Here is a 15,757-nt window from a genome sequence, read left to right on the forward strand (position 1 = left end):
TAGTCATAATAGAATATGGAGCTCTCTGATAGTCATAATAGAATATGGAGCTCTCTGGTAGTCAAAATAGAATATGAGGTCTCTGGTAGTCATAATAGAATATGGAGCTCTCTGGCAGTCATAATAGAATATGGAGCTCTGGTAGTCATAATAGTGGACGGAACGCTTCTTCATCAACTGCAGCCACCTCGTAAGCTCGCTCGACAACAAAGTCGGAACATTCAAGATCTTTAGACAATTTCCTGGTTTATTTTACACGTACTTTTGTGGAAACAACTAGCTACCCCCATTTAATTTCATATTGACGTTGTCAGTCGGCTGGTTTAGTTAGCACTAGTTTAGCTAACATCCCCGACCATGAGTTTACTAAAATACTCTCTTCCTGCTGAAGAAGAGGTCTGCGGAACGGAGAAAGATGCTCCCGTGAAAGAGGAGGAGGAAGATGAGGCTGTTACAATACAAAAACAAGTAGAGGGTGAGGCTGTTACCGTGAAAGAAGAGGAAGGCGCGTTCAAAGTGAAAGAGGAGAAAGACGAGGAGGTTACTGTCACATTGGAGGAAGAAGAAGCAGAAGAAGAGAAGACTGGAGATCTGATTAACTCCAGTGAGTACTATCTTAAACAGGGACACAAACTCTGCAGTTGTTGAACTAATGTGTGATTTTTAAAAGGACACTACACTTGGTTATGTTTTTCTGTATCGTAGGAATTGTTAAAGACGTCCTCAGGTGACTTTTTAAAAACTTTTACTGTTGAAAAGCGATTTTTAAATACACTGAAGAACAACATGGTGTGTGTTTTTTAAAGACACAACTGCACATTTCAAGGAGTTTGATGGGAAGACACTAGCTAGAACTCCAGGCAGCGTTCTGCATATTCTCCCGAGAGATTTCATCCGGCGACTGGCTCATGTGAACTACAATCAAGAAGCGTGTGTTACAACCTGGCCTCGGAAGGGGAAGGGTTAGCTCACATGCTAAGTCGTTGCAAACTAGCTAAAAGAGAGTAGTTCAAAAGTAGCTAAAAATGCTAAGGTTATCCAGGTTGAGATTCGAACTCGAATTAGAGGTTCGTGTTATACGCTCACTCACCCACACCAGTCAACCACCATACCTTCATTTTTGCCTTAAATAACCATCTGTCTTATGTACCCAAACATCATACTAATGTCAGTGTCCTGGATGTAAATATGTTTGGTCTAGTCTGAGACAAGCCATGTGTGTTTTAGAAAGTCAATCATTACTTGTGATACGGCTTTTGAAACAGCGTGAAAGAATCCTTAAAAATATACTTAGTGAGGCAGTTAAAGACCCATACAGCTACAGAGCCTCCATCCTACTAAACTACACTGTAGCAGTTACAGACCCATACAGCTGTGGAACCTCCATCCTACTAAACTACACTGTAGCAGTTACAGATCCATACAGCCTCCATCCTACTAAACTACACTGTAGCAGTTACAGACCCATACAGCCTCCATCCTACTAAACTACACTGTAGCAGTTACAGACCCATACAGCCTCCATCCTACTAAACTACACTGTAGCAGTTACAGACCCATACAGCTACAGAGCCTCCATCCTACTAAACTACACTGTAGCAGTTACAGACCCATACAGCTACAGAGCCTCCATCCTACTAAACTACACTGTAGCAGTTACAGATCCATACAGCCTCCATCCTACTAAACTACACTGTAGCAGTTACAGATTCATACAGCCTCCATCCTACTAAACTACACTGTAGCAATTACAGATCCATACAGCCTCCATCCTACTAAACTACACTGTAGCAGTTACAGATCCATACAGCCTCCATCCTACTAAACTACACTGTAGCAGTTACAGATCCATACAGCCTCCATCCTACTAAACTACACTGTAGCAGTTACAGATCCATACAGCCTCCATCCTACTAAACTACACTGTAGCAGTTACAGATCCATACAGCCTCCATCCTACTAAACTACACTGTAGTAGTTACAGACCCATACAGCCTCCATCCTACTGAACTACACTGTAGTAGTTACAGATCCATACAGCCTCCATCCTACTAAACTACACTGTAGTAGTTACAGACCCTTACAGCCTCCATCCTACTGAACTACACTGTAGTAGTTACAGATCCATACAGCCTCCATCCTACTACACTACACATCAATACATCCAGTCACAACATCCAGTCACTACAACATCACTACATCCAGTCACTACAACATCACTACATCCAGTCACTGCAACACCACTACAACATCACTACATCCAGTCACTGCAACATCACTACATCCAGTCACTGCAACACCACTATGTCACTACATCCAGTCACTACAACATCACTACATCCAGTCACTGCAACACCACTACAACATCACTAGATCCAGTCACTACAACATCACTACATCCAGTCACTGCAACACCACTACATTCAGTCACTACAACATCACGACATCCAGTCACTACAATGTCAATACATCCAGTCACTGCAACACCACTACAACATCACTACATCCAGTCACTACAATGTCAATACATCCAGTCACTGCAACATCACTACACCCAGTCACTGCAACACCACTACAACATCACTACATCCAGTCACTGCAACACCACTACAACATCACTAGATCCAGTCACTACAACATCACTACATCCAGTCACTGCAACACCACTACATTCAGTCACTACAACATCACGACATCCAGTCACTACAATGTCAATACATCCAGTCACTGCAACACCACTACAACATCACTACATCCAGTCACTACAATGTCAATACATCCAGTCACTGCAACATCACTACACCCAGTCACTGCAACACCACTACAACATCACTACATCCAGTCACTGCAACACCACTACAACATCACTACACCCAGTCACTGCAACACCACTACAACATCACTACATCCAGTCACTGCAACACCACTACAACATCACTAGATCCAGTCACTACAACATCACTACATCCAGTCACTGCAACACCACTACATTCAGTCACTACAACATCACGACATCCAGTCACTACAATGTCAATACATCCAGTCACTGCAACATCACTACAACATCACGACATCCAGTCACTACAATGTCAATACATCCAGTCACTGCAACATCACTACAACATCACTACATCCAGTCACTACATCCAGTCACTGCAACATCACTACAACATCACCACATCCAGTCACTACAACATCACTACATCCAGTCACTACAACATCACTACAACATCACTATATCCAGTCACTACAACATCACCACACCCAGTCACTACAACGTCACTACATCCAGTCACTACAACATCACTACAACATCACTACATCCAGTCAATACAACATCAATACACACATTCACTACAACATCAATACGACCAGTCACTACATCCAGTCACTACAACATCAATACATCCAGTCACTACAACATCACTACATCCAGTCACTACAACATCACTACAACATCACTATATCCAGTCACTACAACATCACCACACCCAGTCACTACAACGTCACCACACCCAGTCACTACAACGTCACCACACCCAGTCACTACAACGTCACTACATCCAGTCACTACAACATCACTACAACATCACTACATCCAGTCAATACAACATCAATACACACATTCACTACAACATCAATACGACCAGTCACTACATCCAGTCACTACAACATCGATACATCCAGTCACTACAACATCAATACATCCAGTCACTACAACATCAATACATCCAGTCACTACATCCAGTCACTACAGCATCACTACATCCAGTCACTACAACATCAATACGACCAGTCACTACAACATCACTACGACCAGTCACTACAAAGATGCAGGTGTCCATCCTAACTCAGTTGTCGGAGAGGAAGGAAACTGCTCAGGGATTTCACCCTGAGGCCAATGGTGACTTTAAAACAGTTAATGTTTAATGGATGTGATAGGAGAGAACTGAGGTCGTAGTGATGTTGTGGTGATGTTGTAGTGACTGGATGTATTGATCTTGTAGTGATCTTGTTTTGACTGGTCGTAGTGATGTTGTAGTGACTGGTCGTAGTGATCTTGTAGTGACTGGATGAATTGATCTGGTCGTAGTGATCTTGTTGTGACTGGTCGTAGTGATCTTGTCGTGACTGGATGAATTGATCTTGTCGTGACTGGTCGTAGTGATCTTGTCGTGACTGGTCGTAGTGATCTTGTCGTGACTGGTCGTAGTGATCTTGTCGTGACTGGTCGTAGTGATCTTGTAGTGACTGGTCGTAGTGATGTTGTAGTGACTGGTCGTAGTGACTGGTCGTAGTGATGCTGTAGTGACTGGTCGTAGTGATTTTGTAGTGACTGGTCGTAGTGATGTATTAGTGATGTTGTAGTGACTGGTCGTAGTGATGTTGTAATGACTGGTCGTAGTGATGTCGTAGCGACTGGTCATTGTGACTGGTCGTAAAGAATAATAATTCAAATGGAACAGGAATTATCTAACGGCTATCAACCAATCAGCATCCAGAATCCATATTTACCATTTTATAATGAGGGATCTAGTCTGGATTAAACCTCATAGGAAGACCGTTCAATCATGTGGAGGTTTTATTCATGCCTCTCTGTTTAACAAAATAATCTGTTTTATCTTTGGCAGGAGAGAAACCAGACTCTCACTCTGACAGCGGGAAGAATCATTCAGAGAATCCAGACCCAGAGATTCCCAAACCAGCGATGCGACACAACTGTTCCCAGTGTGGAAAGAGTTTTAAGTGGTTATGTAAGCTCAAAGAGCATGAGAGAACACACACAGGAGAAAAGCTCTTTCAATGCACCCATTGTGAAAAGAGATTTAACCAGTCATCACATCTGAAAGAGCATGAGAGAATACACACAGGAGAGAAGCCTTTCCAATGCTCCCAGTGTGGAAAGGGTTTTACACGGTTAGGGAACCTGAAAGAACATTAAATAATACACACAGGAGAGAGGCCTTACCATTGCTCCCAGTGTGGGAAGAGTTTTACCCGAATAGGGCACCTAAAAATACATGAGAGAATACATTCTGGAGTGAAGCCTTACATCTGTTCCCAGTGTGGAAGGAATTTTAGGTGGTTAGAGAACCTGAAGCAGCATGAAAGGACACACACAGGGGAGAAGCCTTACCATTGCTCCTACTGTGGAAAGGATTTTACCACATCAGGGAACGTAAAAGAGCATGAGATGAAACACAGGAGAAAAACCTTTCCAATGTTCCAAGTGTGGAAAAAGTTTTACACATTTAGGAAGCCTGAAAAGGCATGAAGCAATACACACAGCAGAAAACCCCTACCACTGCTCTCAGTGTGGAAAGAGTTTCCCCCAGTTAGGGTATCTGATAATTGTGTAGTTTAGAGTGTGTAGACTTAGAGTGATTATCTTAATTTGCCGAGGTTAGCTAGCCAGCTATTTGTCGTCCTTAACGTAAGAGATACTGCTAGCTAGCTAGCCAACAGCTAGCCAACGTCTACCGAATTAACTTCAACAACCCGGTCAACATTCCGCTTCGCTCCACAGGTAGTATCACATTTTCATTTCACTTCATTACAGTACAACGGTTTGATTTGTTTGATCGTAGCTAGCTAGCTACATAGCCGTCTTTGTATCTAAGACAATTGTGTAGACTAGAGCGATTTTCTAGGTTAGCTAGCCAGCTATTGTCGTTCTTGTAACGTAACGTAATCAACACTGCTAGCTAGCCAGCTAGCCCCCGAATAGCAGCACTGTAGAAACTATTACACTCGACGGAACGACTTGATTAGTGTAGTGTCAACAACGTAGCCACTGCCAGCTAGCCTACTCCAGCAGTACTGTATCATTTCAATCATTTTAGTCAATAAGATTCTTGCTACGTAAGCTTAACTTTCTGAACATTCGAGACGTGTAGTCCACTCGTCATTCCAATCTCCTTTGCATTAGCGTAGCCTCTTCTGTAGCCTGTCAACTATGTGTCTATCTATCCCTGTTCTCTCCTCTCTGCACAGACCATACAAACGCTCCACACCGCGTGGCCGCGGCCACCCTAATCTGGTGGTCCCAGCGCGCACGACCCACGTGGAGTTCCAGGTCTCCGGTAGCCTCTGGAACTGCCGATCTGCGGCCAACAAGGCAGAGTTCATCTCAGCCTATGCCTCCCTCCAGTCCCTCGACTTCTTGGCACTGACGGAAACATGGATCACCACAGATAACACTGCTACTCCCACTGCTCTCTCTTCGTCCGCCCACGTGTTCTCGCACACCCCGAGAGCTTCTGGTCAGCGGGGTGGTGGCACCGGGATCCTCATCTCTCCCAAGTGGTCATTCTCTCTTTCTCCCCTTACCCATCTGTCTATCGCCTCCTTTGAATTCCATGCTGTCACAGTTACCAGCCCTTTCAAGCTTAACATCCTTATCATTTATCGCCCTCCAGGTTCCCTCGGAGAGTTCATCAATGAGCTTGATGCCTTGATAAGCTCCTTTCCTGAGGACGGCTCACCTCTCACAGTCCTGGGCGACTTTAACCTCCCCACGTCTACCTTTGACTCATTCCTCTCTGCCTCCTTCTTTCCACTCCTCTCCTCTTTTGACCTCACCCTCTCACCTTCCCCCTACTCACAAGGCAGGCAATACGCTCGACCTCATCTTTACTAGATGCTGTTCTTCCACTAACCTCATTGCAACTCCCCTCCAAGTCTCCGACCACTACCTTGTGACCTTTTCCCTCTCGCTCTCATCCAACACTTCCCACACTGCCCCTACTCGGATGGTATCGCGCCGTCCCAACCTTCGCTCTCTCTCCCCCGCTACTCTCTCCTCTTCCATCCTATCATCTCTTCCCTCTGCTCATACCTTCTCCAACCTATCTCCTGATTCTGCCTCCTCAACCCTCCTCTCTTCCCTTTCTGCATCCTTTGACTCTCTATGTCCCCTATCCTCCAGGCCGGCTCGGTCCTCCCTCCCGCTCCGTGGCTCGATGACTCATTGCGAGCTCACAGAACAGTGCTCCGGGCAGCCGAGCGGAAATGGAGGAAAACTCGCCTCCCTGCGGACCTGGCATCCTTTCACTCCCTCCTCTCTACATTTTCCTCCTCTGTCTCTGCTGCTAAAGCCACTTTCTACCACTCTAAATTCCAAGCATCTGCCTCTAACCCTAGGAAGCTCTTTGCCACCTTCTCCTCCCTCCTGAATCCCCCTCCCCCTCCCCCTCCTCCCTCTCTGCAGATGACTTCGTCAACCATTTTGAAAAGAAGGTCGACGACATCCGATCCTCGTTTGCTAAGTCAAACGACACCGCTGGTTCTGCTCACACTGCCCTACCCTGTGCTCTGACCTCTTTCTCCCCTCTCTCTCCAGATGAAATCTCGCTTCTTGTGACGGCCGGCCGCCCAACAACCTGCCCGCTTGACCCTATCCCCTCCTCTCTTCTCCAGACCATTTCCGGAGACCTTCTCCCTTACCTCACCTCGCTCATCAACTCATCCCTGACCGCTGGCTACGTCCCTTCCGTCTTCAAGAGAGCGAGAGTTGCACCCCTTCTGAAAAAAACCTACACTCGACCCCTCCGATGTCAACAACTACAGACCAGTATCCCTTCTTTCTTTTCTCTCCAAAACTCTTGAACGTGCCGTCCTTGGCCAGCTCTCCCGCTATCTCTCTCAGAATGACCTTCTTGATCCAAATCAGTCAGGTTTCAAGACTAGTCATTCAACTGAGACTGCTCTTCTCTGTATCACGGAGGCGCTCCGCACTGCTAAAGCTAACTCTCTCTCCTCTGCTCTCATCCTTCTAGACCTATCGGCTGCCTTCGATACTGTGAACCATCAGATCCTCCTCTCCACCCTCTCCGAGTTGGGCATCTCCGGCGCGGCCCACGCTTGGATTGCGTCCTACCTGACAGGTCGCTCCTACCAGGTGGCGTGGCGAGAATCTGTCTCCTCGCCACGCGCTCTCACCACTGGTGTCCCCCAGGGCTCTGTTCTAGGCCCTCTCCTATTCTCGCTATACACCAAGTCACTTGGCTCTGTCATAACCTCACATGGTCTCTCCTATCATTGCTATGCAGACGACACACAATTAATCTTCTCCTTTCCCCCTTCTGATGACCAGGTGGCGAATCGCATCTCTGCATGTCTGGCAGACATATCAGTGTGGATGACGGATCAGCACCTCAAGCTGAACCTCGGCAAGACGGAGCTGCTCTTCCTCCCGGGGAAGGACTGCCCGTTCCATGATCTCGCCATCACGGTTGACAACTCCATTGTGTCCTCCTCCCAGAGCGCTAAGAACCTTGGCGTGATCCTGGACAACACCCTGTCGTTCTCAACTAACATCATGGCGGTGGCCCGTTCCTGTAGGTTCATGCTCTACAACATCCGCAGAGTACGACCCTGCCTCACACAGGAAGCGGCGCAGGTCCTAATCCATTCACTTGTCATCTCCCGTCTGGATTACTGCAACTCGCTGTTGGCTGGGCTCCCTGCCTGTGCCATTAAACCCCTACAACTCATCCAGAACGCCGCAGCCCGTCTGGTGTTCAACCTTCCCAAGTTCTCTCACGTCACCCCGCTCCTCCACTCTCTCCACTGGCTTCCAGTTGAAGCTCGCATCCGCTACAAGACCATGGTGCTTGCCTACGGAGCTGTGAGGGGAACGGCACCGCAGTACCTCCAGGCTCTGATCAGGCCCTACACCCAAACAAGGGCACTGCGTTCATCCACCTCTGGCCTGCTCACCTCCCTACCACTGAGGAAGTACAGTTCCCGCTCAGCCCAGTCAAAACTGTTCGCTGCTCTGGCCCCCAATGGTGGAACAAACTCCCTCACGACGCCAGGACAGCGGAGTCAATCACCACCTCCCGGAGACACCTGAAACCCCACCTCTTCAAGGAATACCTAGGATAGGATAAAGTAATCCTTCTCACCCCCCTTAAATGATCTAGATGCACTATTGTAAAGTGGCTGTTCCACTGGATGTCAGAAGGTGAATTCACCAATTTGTAAGTCGCTCTGGATAAGAGCGTCTGCTAAATGACTTAAATGTAATGTCAATGTATAATAGAATAAGGCACCATGGTAGCTAATACATTAGAATAAGGCTCCATCGTAGCTAAAACATTATAATAGAATAAGGCTGCATGGTAGCTAATACAGTAGAATATAATAAGGCACCATGGTAGCTATTACATTATAATAAGGCTCCATGTTAGCTAATACATTAGAATAGAATAAGGCTCCATGGTAACTAATGCATAATATCAGAACAAGGCACCATGGTAGCTAATACAGTATAATATAAGGCACCATGGTTGCTAATACATTATAATAGAATGAGGCTCCATGGTAGCTAATCCATTATAATATTATAAGGTACCATGTTAGCTAATACAGTATAATATAAGGCACCATGGTAGCTAATACATTATAATAAGGCTCCATGGTAGCTAATACATTATAATAAGGCTCCATGGTAAGGCTCCAATACATTATAATAGAATAAGGATCCATGGTAGCTAATACATTATAATATTATAAGGCACCATGGTAGCTATTACATTATAATAAGGCTCCATGGTAGCTAATACATTATAATAAGGCTCCATGGTAAGGCTCCAATACATTATAATAGAATAAGGATCCATGGTAGCTAATACATTATAATATTATAAGGCACCATGGTAGCTATTACATTATAATAAGGCTCCATGGTAGCTAATACATTATAATAAGGCTCCATGGTAAGGCTCCAATACATTAGAATAGAATAAGTTACCATAAATGCATGTTGATTTTGTCCATCCATGTATCCTATACTGACTAGTCTATTTACCCATTAGGTCTATTACATGTATCCTATACTGACTAGTCTATTTACCCATTAGGTCTATTACATGTATCCTATACTGACTAGTCTATTTACCCATTAGGTCTATTACATGTATCCTATACTGACTAGTCTATTTACCCATTAGGTCTAATACATGTATCCTATACTGACTAGTCTATTTATCCATTAGGTCTAATACATTTATGCATGTTGATTTTGTCCATCCGCACCAGACGCGATCAGGACACGCAGTTTGAAATATCAAATATAACTCTGAACCAAGTACATTCATTTTGGGACAGGTCGAAAAGCATTCATGGCAATTGAGCTTGTTCGCTTGCTGTTGCTAGCTCATTTGTCCTGGGATATTAACATTGGGTTGTTATGTTGTCTGAAATGCACAAGTTCCTCTTGTCCTACTATGAATCCATGATTGCATGGCCACGCCTCCAACTCAATCATCAAGTTTGTTGACGACACAACAGTGATAGGCCTGATTACCAACAATGACCAAACAGCCTCCAGGGAGGAGGTGAGGGCCCTGGTGGAGTGGTGGAAATAACCCTCAACGTCAACAAAACAAAGGAGAAGGAGAAGGTGAAAAGCTTCAGGTTCCTTAGCATACACATCCCTGACAATCTGAAAATGGTCCATCCACACAGACAGTGTGCTATTGAGAGAACCCTGTCAGACTATATCACCGCCTGGTACAGCAACAGCTTCTATCTCAAGGCCATCAGACTGTTAAATAGCCATCACTAGCTGGCTACCACCCGGTACTCAGCACTGCTCCTTCAAGGCTGCTGCCCTATGTACATAGACATGGAATCACTGGTCACTTTAATAATGGAACACTGGTCACTTTAATAATGGAACACTGGTCACTAATAATGGAACACTGGTCACTAATAATGGAACACTGGTCACTTTAATAATGTTTACATACTGTTTTACACACTTCATATATAGTTAGCTTTGTTTTCCTCTAGCTATTCTCCAGTTTGCTCCCAGCCGCTTTCATAGAACGTAGATCACTGTTAAACCATGGTCCAGATTTGTTTGTTTGACTGAATTAATGTGACATTTCCTTAAATGTAGTCAGATTTGGATTTGTAGCAGATGAAAAGTATGCTTTAAATGAAATGAAATGAAATACACTTTTCCCTCAACTGCGTTACCAACTCCAGTCAGCAGATGGCGATGAGCGTCTTTCAGGCGACGCTGCCAGTGTGACGTATAATCTCGTGGACGGGACGCTCCTTCAACAACAACAGCTCGTCAGACACCTCGGTAGCTTTCTGGCAAACATAGCTACAACATTCACGCTCGTTACACTGTTTTGGTGTTTTACGGTTCTGTCGTTTAGCTAATTACCTAATTTAATGTTATATGTACATTGTTACTCAGCTAGCTGGCTTGATAAGTTAGCTTAGAGCTAGGCTAGTCGCTAATGCTACCTAGCTAACATCTCGGACCATGAGTTCACTGAGCTGCTCTCCTCCTGCTAAAGAAGAGGGGGTCTGCTGGACGGAGGAAGAGGGTCTGTGGTTGAACGTTGTCGTGAAAGAGGAGAAAGAAGAGGAGGATGTCACCGTTAAAAAACAAGTAGAGGTTGAGTCTGTTCCGGTTAAAGACGAAGAAAAATACGTTACTGTGAAAGAAGAGGAAGACGCGTTCAGAGTGAAAGAGGAGGAGGATGTTACAGTAAAAGAAGAGGAGCAAGAGGAGGATGCAGGAGAGGAGGGGGAGATTACTGCCACATTGAAAGAAGACGACGACGACGAGGAGGAGACAGAAGATCTGATTAAGACCAGTACGTACTTTCTTAATTACAGGATCACAACCTCTGTTTGCCCACTAATGGACGGAAGAAACCTGACGTGACTCTTTATAGTCCAAGGACCAGACATGTTCTGCTTTGAGGCGAATTGGCTCCAAAACAGTACAAGTACTACATCTAAATGTGAATCCATTCTCAATTGTGGTACGGTTCCAGAAACATAAATCTCTCTACGTTCATATCACATAAAAAAATAATTGCACAAATATACTCTTACTGCACACGTTTTTAAACCGGTTTTAACACAGTTGCAGCCGACAGTGTTTTTCAGCGACAACAGCGTCCGTTTTCCGTTTACACACAGGTGTTAGGAGTCGCTGATAGCTAATTAGGCCAGGTATGCCCCTGTCTATCATCTGTCTATCATCTGTTTTCCTCAAACGCGCTGTAACATGGAAATATGGCCATGTGGGAACAGTAACCCTATAAAGGTAGCAATTAAACCTTTTGGGCTTTACAATTATGGTGAAATTTACAGCATTTTTTTGTGGGGGGGGGGGGGGGGGGTTCAAATGATCCTGGAAGTGATACATGTTTGATAGAGAGACATGTCAAAATGCTGACTTTGGTCATTCTAGCAAGCTTTTATTCATATAAAAAATGTATTTGAATTCTCCATGTGGTCTACATTAAAAGGGTAAATGACATGCTCTCCTCAGGGGGTAATGTCAGTCTTGTAGGTGAAATGAAGATTAAGATTGTAACAATGACAGTCCATTATATATATATATATATATCATTTTATATATATATATATGTGTATCATTATTTAGACTTATTGAGGGAAAATCAAGGACTGAAGGGGGGCATGAATAAAAAATGTCAGAGTAATACTCTAAATTCATGAGGTGATTGGGGGACTAAACCTGATAGTATAACAGTAGTAGTGATGGTCTTTATTTAAATTCATGAGGTGATTGGGGGACTAAACCTGATAGTATAACAGTAGTAGTGATGGTCTTTATTTAAATTCATGAGGTGATTGGGGGACTAAACCTGATAGTATAACAGTAGTAGTGATGGTCTTTATTTAAATTCATGAGGTGATTGGGGGACTAAACCTGATAGTATAACAGTAGTAGTTATGGTCTTTATTTAAATTCATGAGGTGATTGGGGGACTAAACCTGATAGTATAACAGTAGTAGTGATGGTCTTTATTTAAATTCATGAGGTGATTGGGGGACTAAACCTGATAGTATAACAGTAGTAGTGATGGTCTTCCTTTAAATTCATGAGGTGATTGGGGGACTAAACCTGATAGTATAACAGTAGTAGTGATGGTCTTTATTTAAATTCATGAGGTGATTGGGGGACTAAACCTGATAGTATAACAGTAGTAGTGATGGTCTTTATTTAAATTCATGAGGTGATTGGGGGACTAAACCTGATAGTATAACAGTAGTAGTGATGGTCTTTATTTAAATTCATGAGGTGATTGGGGGACTAAACCTGATAGTATAACAGTAGTAGTGATGGTCTTTATTTAAATTCATGAGGTGATTGGGGGACTAAACCTGATAGTATAACAATAGTAGTAATTATAATGTATTATATACAACACTTTTCATTACAAAACAATCTCAGACTGTAGAAACTGCCAAAACACATGTAGAGATCTGGCAGGTCTTGGTGATGGTCTTCCACAGCTTCAGATGATAAGGTGTTGTTCAGTCAGGCTGTTCAGAAAGGCTGGGCAGTAGTTTAAAAGGAGGGGGCAGCGATGTCACCGAGGGGGGCAGCGATGTCACAGAGGGAGCAGCGATGTCACAGAGGGAGCAGCGATGTCACAGAGGGAGCAGCGATGTCACAGAGGGGAGCAGCGATGTCACAGAGGGAGCAGCGTCAGTCAGTTACTCAGACCGGAGCTCTTCACCAGGCTCCTCCTCTAACATGGAGCCAGTTTTATCATGTAGAAGTTTTATTCAGGTCTCTATTAAGTATTTAACTAAATAATCTGTTTGTCTTTGGCAGGAGAGAGACCAGACTCTCACTCTGACAGCGGAAAGAGTCCTTCAGGGGAACCAGACCCAGAGACGCCCAAACCAGGGAGACAACACCACTGCTCCCAATGTGAAAAGAGATTTTCCAAATCAGGGGACCTAAAACGGCATGAGAGGATACACACAGGGGAAAAGCCTTTCCAATGTTCCCAGTGTGGAAAGTGTTTTAACCGCTTAAGCAACCTGAAGGCGCATGAGAGGATACACACATTATTTCCAATGTTCCCAGTGTGGGAAGCGTTTTGCCTGTTTAAGCAGGCTGAAGAGGCATGAGAGGACACACACAGGGGAAAATCCTGTCCAATGTTCCCAGTGTGGAAAGAGTTTTACCCACTTAAGGAGCCTGATGACGCATGAGAGGACACACACAGGGAAAATCCTTTCCAATGTTCCCAGTGTGGAAAGCATTTTACCCGCTTAAGTAGCCTGACGACGCATGAGAGTATACACACAAGGGAAAAGCCTTTCCAATGTTCCCAGTGTGGAAAGAGTTTTACCCGCTTAAGGAGCCTGGAGGAGCATGAGAGGATACACACAGGGGAAAATCCTTTCCAATGTTCCCAGTGTGGAAAGCGTTTTACCCGCTTAAGGAGCCTGGAGGAGCATGAGAGGACACACACAGGGAAAAGCCTTTCCAATGTTCCCAGTGTGGAAAGAGTTTTACCCGCTTAAGTAGCCTGAAGAAGCATGAAAAGATACACACAGGGGGAAAGCCCTACCAATGCTCCCTGTGTGGAAAGAGTTTTACCAACTTAAGACATCTGAATAAGCATTCATCTACCAGTGCTCACATTGTGGAAAGACATTTTCCTGTTCAGAGGACCTGAAAACACATGAGAGAATATAGAGGCTGATTTCTGACTTATGTTTTTGACCTGGGAATTTAGGTTTTTGTTTATGCCAAATTAAATCATATTGTTTACATGAAATCATTGACAAAATAGACCTACTTTTTTCAAGTTTTCATCTGGAGATGATAAATACTATAAATGATAAATACTATACAATGGATTAACTTTCATCAATTGCATAGGAGTATAAACCCCTCTAATATTGTTCATTATATTTTTGGGATATTGCTAAATGTTAATTATTATATAGATGAATGGAGTTTTGGATTTCTTGATTCTAACCTTAAACTTCTTGGATTGGATGTGATCTGGCTTTTCGCTAAATGAATTTGATTTGAATACATGATTTAGATATTGCACCATGTAAATGATTGAATACATGATTTAGATATTGCACCATGTAAATTATTGAATAAATTAATAGAATGAGCATTTCTTGATTTTGAACATTGAAACCTCTTGAATTCAGTCGTTTTGTTTCATTGAGTTCATTTGTTTACTTGTCGTCAAGATAAAGAACAATGAAAAAGTGATGGCGTTTTTATAACAGCATTGACTAGTTGTTGACCTGAAAAACATGAATGTTCCCACCAATTCCACTATGTAGAAGCAGTATAGACGTGTTCATATCAAAATAATCTGTTGACTGAATAAATCAGAATTTGCATTGAATACAGATGTGTAGTAGATGTGAAGTTTATTTTTAAATTCTTACCAATCGATCAACAAAAACGTGTCTTTGTCAGTCTCTTTTGAAGGAAATGAACTTTCATCCATTGCATACGAGTATATATTGTTCATTATATTTTTGGGATATTGCTGAATGTTAATTATTTTATAGATGAATGGAGTTTTGGATTTCTTGATTCTAACCTGGTAGCTAATACATTATAATAGAAAAAGGCTCCATGGTAGCTAATACATTATATTAGAATAAGGCTCCATGGTAGCTAATACATTATAATAGAATAAGGCTCCATGGTAGCTAATACATTATAATAGAATAAGGCTCCATGGTAGCTAATACCTTATAATATAATACGGCTCCATGGTAGATAATACCTTATAATAAGGCACCATGGTAGCTAATACATTATAATATAATAAGGCTCCATGTTAGCTAATATATTATAATAGAATAAGGCTCCATGGTAGCTAATACATTATAATAAGGCTCCATGGAAGCTAATACATTATAATATAATAAGGCTCCATGGTAGCTAATACATTATAATAGAATAAGGCTCCATGTT

At 43.3% G+C, this 15,757-nt stretch overlaps 1 protein-coding gene and 1 pseudogene across 1 annotated transcript; both read left to right on the plus strand.

The window, feature by feature from the left end:
• Positions 1-357: 357 nt before the first annotated feature.
• On the plus strand, positions 358-5,360 carry LOC135525614 (zinc finger protein 184-like; annotated as a pseudogene).
• Positions 5,361-11,068: 5,708 nt separating this feature from the next.
• Positions 11,069-15,137, plus strand: LOC135526030 (gastrula zinc finger protein XlCGF48.2-like). The gene is made up of 2 exons (XM_064954055.1): positions 11,069-11,624; positions 13,625-15,137. Exons 1-2 carry the CDS (start codon positions 11,288-11,290, stop codon positions 13,924-13,926), a joined length of 639 nt encoding a protein of 212 aa, XP_064810127.1. The 5' UTR covers positions 11,069-11,287; the 3' UTR covers positions 13,927-15,137.
• The last annotated feature ends 620 nt before the right edge of the window (positions 15,138-15,757 follow it).

Source organism: Oncorhynchus masou, chromosome 5, assembly GCF_036934945.1.
Source record: "Oncorhynchus masou masou isolate Uvic2021 chromosome 5, UVic_Omas_1.1, whole genome shotgun sequence".
NCBI lineage: Eukaryota > Metazoa > Chordata > Actinopteri > Salmoniformes > Salmonidae > Oncorhynchus > Oncorhynchus masou.